At 45.9% G+C, this 6,364-nt stretch overlaps 1 protein-coding gene across 2 annotated transcripts in view; it reads left to right on the top strand.

Moving 5' to 3' along the window:
• RPRD2 (regulation of nuclear pre-mRNA domain containing 2) overlaps positions 1–6,364 on the top strand; it is a 45,355-nt gene continuing 38,991 nt past the window's right edge. The window contains exon 1 of one of the 2 annotated variants that reach the window (XM_034756392.1): positions 1–585. In XM_034756392.1, the coding sequence (XP_034612283.1) occupies positions 384–585 (202 nt within the window). In that variant the 5' untranslated portion in view covers positions 1–383. The remainder of the gene's footprint in view (positions 586–6,364) is intronic. The other variant, XM_034756391.1, reaches the window with a different exon arrangement.

Genomic DNA, 6,364 nt, shown 5'->3' with positions numbered 1-6,364 from the left:
GGCTAGTGCACAGGTGCATTGCTGCGCGTTGCGGGGTGCGCCCGAGGGAGACCGGGAACCCCCCCGCACGCACGGGGCGGCGCTGCCCGCATTCCCGCCTGGCCCGCCCTGAGCCGGACGGCGAAGCCCCCCCCGCCGCCAGCAGCGAAGGGTTGCCGCGGGTGCATTGTTACATGCCTCCTTCTTGGGCAGCGGCCCTGGTTAAAGATAGCATCCCCGTGCGGCCGCAAGCCCAGCCCATCTCGGCCCGGGCGCGCGCACAGGAGGCACGCTCCCCCCCCGGGCGAGGGGGGAGGGGAGGACGGCTGAGCGGGGCGCGCGCTCCCGGCCGCGGCGGAGGGTAGCGGCGCTGCTGCTGCTGCTGGTGCGACCAGGGGAGGAAGATGGCGGCCGGCGGCGGAGGCAGCAGCAAGGCCTCCTCGTCGTCGTCCTCCTCGGCGGGGGCCCTGGAGGCGTCGCTGGACAGGAAGTTCCAGTCGGTCACCAACACCATGGAGTCCATCCAGGGCCTGTCGTCCTGGTGCCTGGAGAACAAGAGGCACCACAACACGATCGTGTATCACTGGATGAAGTGGCTGAGGAGATGTGAGTGGGGGGGGGGGGGGGCACCATGGCGGGGGGGGGGGATGGGGGGGGTCTCTCGAGAAAAAAGAACCACGGCCTCATTATCTGTCCCTGGATGAGCGAAGAGGGCACCAGGAGGGAGATGTGGGGGGCGGGGCATCGAGGAAAGTAGGCACCACAACCCCATAATTTTTCATTGGAGGAAAAGAGAAGAGAGGGAGGCAAATGTAATGGCTCTCCAGTCAACCATTGAACCAGGTTAGCCAGGGTCACGGTGAATTCTCCGTTGCTAGCCGTTTTAAAATCAAGATGGGGTGTTTTCCTGAAAAGCGTGTTCTAGGAATTGTTTGGGGGAAGTTCTCTGGTCTGTGTTATGCAGGAGGTCAAGCCAGATGATCACAGTGGTCCCGTCTTGACTTGGACTCTATGAATTGGGAGAGTGAGATTAGGAGGGAGGCATTAGGGGCTGTGAGGGACTCTGGGGAAATAACCCCTTTCTTCCTTTCACTTGCCTTCCATGTCTAGTCCCTTCTCCCCATTTTCCAAACCCTGTTAATCCAGACATTTCCCCTGATATGAATCCCCCCCCCTTATCCAAACCCTATTGGGAAATCTGTGGTTCCATGTCACTTATCCTATGATCACAACCCTACAGACTCTTTAATCTGCATCTTGTTTATAGTCCCTCACTGTGCATTAGGTTCTCAGTGGCTTCCCCTAGTTATTTAAGTCACCTCCACTCCTACCCAAATGGTTCCTTTATTGTGTTTTAAATACTTTGGAGTCTATAAACAAAACTATCAGTCTGTGTACAGCTGGTACAATCAGAGATGTTTGCAAAATGCATTGGTTTTCTTAGCTTAAAAAATGACATTTCTTTCATTTATTGATAGATGATTTGTGGTGTTAATAAGAAATAATAGAAATGCATGGTACCTCTTGCATTGTACCTCTTTAAAATAGATCTGTTTCAGAATTTAAAAAATCTTGCTTATGAATTTGGGAATTTAGTGATGTGAATTTCTAAATTGGTTGAGATCTTTGTTTATAGTTCAGGACAAGTCTGGGAAATCTGTTGCATTGCTTAACATGTTTGTATGTGTGGTATTTGATTCACAAGCAGAAATGTTCAGTTTGAAGTGGATGTGAGTGTATATCATTTTCAGCAATAGACATTCTAACACAACTTCACAAAAGTCCAAAAACTGTGGTGGGAATCAACAGAATGTTTGGGGTAGGGAGAGAGGGAGTGTCTTGAGAGGATGAAGGGGAAATAACTACCTTCTTGTACCACAGGTTTCAAACATATATTTAATAATTGATAGCTAGTCGTCTTCCAGCTTTAGTTAACTTATTGAAGTTATGGCTCTCTGAGGCATAATTATCCAGAGAAGAAATTTTTGGCGCACATAACTTCTAGGCAAGCCCTTCTAATCTCTCTCAGTTCTGTCATATGGCATTATCATTGCTGTGTATGTTGCTTACAGTGTTAACCAGTAGCTGGGGAGTCCTCTCCAGAGTCTCAGGTAAAGATTTTCGTATACAATTCCAAGAAAAAAATAAGCATGTAAATTAACCGCCTGAACATCAGCTCTCATTTTTGGATGCTAGCCACAGTCTTCTTCCCCCACTCCCAAAATAGTAGTCTCTTTAGATGTGGGTAGGAGGAAGAGTATTGGATATTAAAATCAAATCTAGAGAGCACTGGCCGTAGGTGTATTGTGGACTTGACAGTGGAGAGATTAATCTTTTTCACTAGTCTAAACATGGTTTGATCATCTTTGCTGGAATTGCTCTTTCATATGTTCTTAAAACATTCAAATCTTGTACTGTCTCAGTATGCGCTAAAGTAAGTTTTGCAGGAGCAAGAAGGTAACATTAAAGTGGCATTATAACTCTGTTATGCTTAAAAATGTTAGAAATAGTTCATTTTCCATATTAAGAGATGATTCTCTAAGTTGCTGAGTGCCCCTTTTTCCTTGTTTACTTTGATTGTATTTGAGGGCTCTCTACAGGAGGGGAAGCAGGATTGAGTCCTCATTCAGGAGCTGTGTCCTGCACTTGCATCACTTATTCTAATCTGTGCAGGCTGATAAATGCTGTGAATTAATTGGCAGAATAGATTGTAAATTGTTATGAATCTTGATACTTATGAGGTACAGTTATTAGGGCTTGAATTGCAGGTATTTGTCTAGATGCAGAGATGATGGCAAGTAACTATATTATACACTGCTTCAGTTAGCATAACTGTGTTTGCATTTTAAAATCACACAATTCTTCCTAGCAGTCTGAAAGTCTCAAAAGCAAGACTTGCTTGTCATTTGGAATAAACTGAGATGTATCTTGCAACAAATGTCAATGAAAATTAAGGTTTTGGAGCAGTCTGCAAGTAAAGGGGACATTTTGTGAGAGTGAGACATTTGCAACTCAGCTAGCATGTGGGTTCAAATAGAAAATTAAACTATTTTCCTTGCCTTCTAATTAGCATAAAAAACACTTAATTGTTGAAATTTTCAACAGTACAGTTGTTGTCTGACTAACTAAAATTGTAAACAGTTTGTTGTTATCAAAGGTTGTAATTAAACTTTATTTTCAGATATGTGAACTCAAATGAATATCTTAATGAGACGTGAATCTTACTTCTAGGGCTGGGATTGCTGGGCAGAGCAAAATAGAGTAGTTCATAATTTTCTTTTGTTTTGTTAGAGTGACAAGTAGTTAAATTGGTTTTTTTTTAATGGTATGTGTAAGAATCAAAATATTAACTCTTAAGAAGCTGCTTTTGTCCAAACCTCTAATGACTTCTTTTCTAAAGCTCAGAACTAGTACTCCATCCTCATCCTCAATCTGTCATCTGCCTTTGACACCATTGATCATGCTCTTCTTTATATCCTGTCCTGTCATGGCTTCCATGACTGTGTCCTCTCCTGGTTCTCCTGTCACCTCTCTAATTGTTCCTTCAATGTGTCCTTTGGCTCATCCTCTTCATCCCCCACATTTCTATGCAGTTTCCACAGATCTCTGTCCTTGGGCCCCTTTTTTCTCTATACTTTACCTCTGCGTAATCTCACCTGCAAAGAAAATTCAGCTACCATTTCTCTCTGCTAAGGACTCACAGATCGACCTCTTTACTCCAGACCTGTCTTCTGTCCAAACTAAAATCTCGGTCTTTCTGACATCTACTTGTGAATGCCTAGCCATCAGCTCCTTCTCAACATGGATAAAACAGAGCTCTTAATCCTCGTCCCCCATGAACCTCCCTGTTACCTCCATTCCCGTTCACTGTGGACAACACCATCATCCTGCTTGTCATTCAGGCCTCTAACCGGGGCACCATCTTTGATTCAGATCTCTCTCTAAATCCTCAAATTTAGGCTATGTTTAATTTTCCACATAGGGCCTTTCTTGTTCATCCACTTCTGAAACTCTTGTACGGGCAGTCCTCTCGCATCTTGATTACTGCAACATCCTTCTCTCTGTCCTCGAGAAATGCAGTTTTGCTCCACTCATATTCATTCAGAATGTTGTCACAAAGATCATTTTCTTAGACCATGTAATCCCTCTTTTTGCATCCCTCCTCCGGTTCCCCCTTCTCTATCACATCAAACAAGCTGTTTACTTTCAATTTGACGGAGCTTCATGGCCTATCTGCTCCCTACCTATCATCTCTTAAGCTTAAGGTTAAGATTTTGTCACAGTTATTTTTAGTAAGTCATGGACAGGTCGCAGGCAATAAACAAAAATTAATGGGAGCCTGTGACCTGTCTGTGACTTGTACTAAAAATAACTGTGGGTGTGGGGGGGAGGGAAGGAATGACAGCCCAAGCCCCACTGTGTGGGGACTGGCAGCCTGAACCCCACTGCAGGGGCTGGGGCGCACAGCCACGGGAGGGCAGGGGGGCACACATCTCCTGCCACTGATAGCTGAAGCCGAAGAAGTCTCAAAAATGCAGTAAAGTCACAGAATCCATGACCTCTGCGACTAAATCATATTCTTACTTGTGCACCATTGAGACATTGACTTCCTGTCTTCCCATCAGCCCAGGATGCATAGGGCCCTACCAAATTCACGGACATGAAAAATACAACATGGACCCTGAAATCTGACTATTGTAGGGGAGACCAGATTTCACCGAGTTGGGCAGCCAGAGAGTGGTAGCTGCTGGCTCTGAAGTCAGCGCCACCGCCAGCAGCCGCATAGAAGTGAGGGTGGTATGCTATGGTATTGATGATTACCTGTTCTGTTCATTCCCTTTGAAGCACTGGCACTGATCACTGTCAGAAGACAGGATATAGGGCTAAATGGACCTTTGGTCTGACCCAGTATGGCCATTCTTATGTTACTGCCACCCTTACTTCTGTGCTGCTGTTGGCGGTGGTGCTGCCTTCAGAGCTGGGCACCCAGCCAGCAGCTGCCCTCCGGCTGCCCAGCTCTGAAAGCAGCAGCACAGATGTAAGGGTGGCAGTATCACTACCACCCCCACAATAGCCTTGTGGACCCCCCCCTTACCTGTTTTGGGTTGGGACCCCCACGATTACAATACCATTACATTTCAGATTTAAATATCTGAAACTCAGATTTATTATTTTTAAAATCTTATGTCCATGAAATTGACCAAAATGGTCCATGAATTTGTAAGGCCGTAATGATGCAGCTTCCATCACCCATTTGATACGTTTTCCGACACCTTCATGCTTTCTTCTATGCTGCCCCTCATGCCTGAGAGGAACTCCCCATAAACAGCACAAAACTAATTATTCTTCAGATTCCACCTTAAAACTCTCCTTTTCTATCATCCCTACAAAAACTTGACAATAGTTAGCTGGCGTTGTACTGAGTCCACCGCGTATCATGCTGAGCCAATTTGTCTCATTGTTTCCTCATACTCTCTTACCTGGCTCTGTATCCACCAGTTGTTCATTGCCTTATACTTAGGGTATGTCTACACTTACCACGGATCGATGCGGCGATCTATCCACTGGGGGTCGATTTAGCGGGTCTAGTGAAGACCTGCTAAATCGACTGCAGATTGCGCTCCCGTCGACTCCGGTACTCCACCAGAACGAGAAGCATAAGGTAAGTCGACAGGAGAGTTTCTCCCGTCGACCCAGCGCGGTGTAGACACCGCAGTAAGTTGAACTAAGCTATGTCGACCTCAGCTACATTATTCATGTAGCTGGAGTTGTGTAACTTAAGTCGACTTAACTCCGTAGTGTAGACCCTTCCTTAGGTTGTGAGCAGTTTGGGACATGGACTGTCTTTTTGTTCCGTTTGTACAGCACCTAACACAAAGGAGTCCTGGTCCATGAATAGTAATGGTCCATGATAATACAAATACAAAGGCTTGAAATTAGACGAAGGTTTCTGACCGTCAGAGGGGTGAAATATTGGAACGGCCTTCCGAGGGAAACGGTGGGGGCGACGGACCTGTCTGGTTTTAAGATTAAGTTAGATAAATTTATGGAGGGAATGGTTTAATGGTAAAACATAGCAGTCAAGGAAAACCAAGAAATGGTAGGTAAATTGTATAATGACTGACAGGGGTCAGGCTGGAGACTCTTGCCTATATGCTCGGGGTCTTACTGATCGCCATATTTGGGGTCGGGAAGGAATTTTCCTCCAGGGCAGATTGGCTGAGCCTCTGGAGGTTTTTCGCCTTCCTCCGCAGCATAGGGCAGGGATCTCTAGCAGGAGGGTTTCTGCCGATTGAAGTCACCTAAAACAGGATTGGGGACTTCAACAACAGAGTCCAGGGAAGGGGTAGGGACGGTTTTATGGCCTGCAGCATGCAGGGGGTCA

The sequence above is a fragment of the Trachemys scripta genome, chromosome 24 (assembly GCF_013100865.1).
Source record: "Trachemys scripta elegans isolate TJP31775 chromosome 24, CAS_Tse_1.0, whole genome shotgun sequence".
Taxonomy (NCBI): Eukaryota; Metazoa; Chordata; order Testudines; family Emydidae; genus Trachemys; species Trachemys scripta.
The sequence above is the reverse complement of the archived record's forward strand: the minus strand, read 5'-3'. Positions and strand labels throughout refer to the sequence as shown.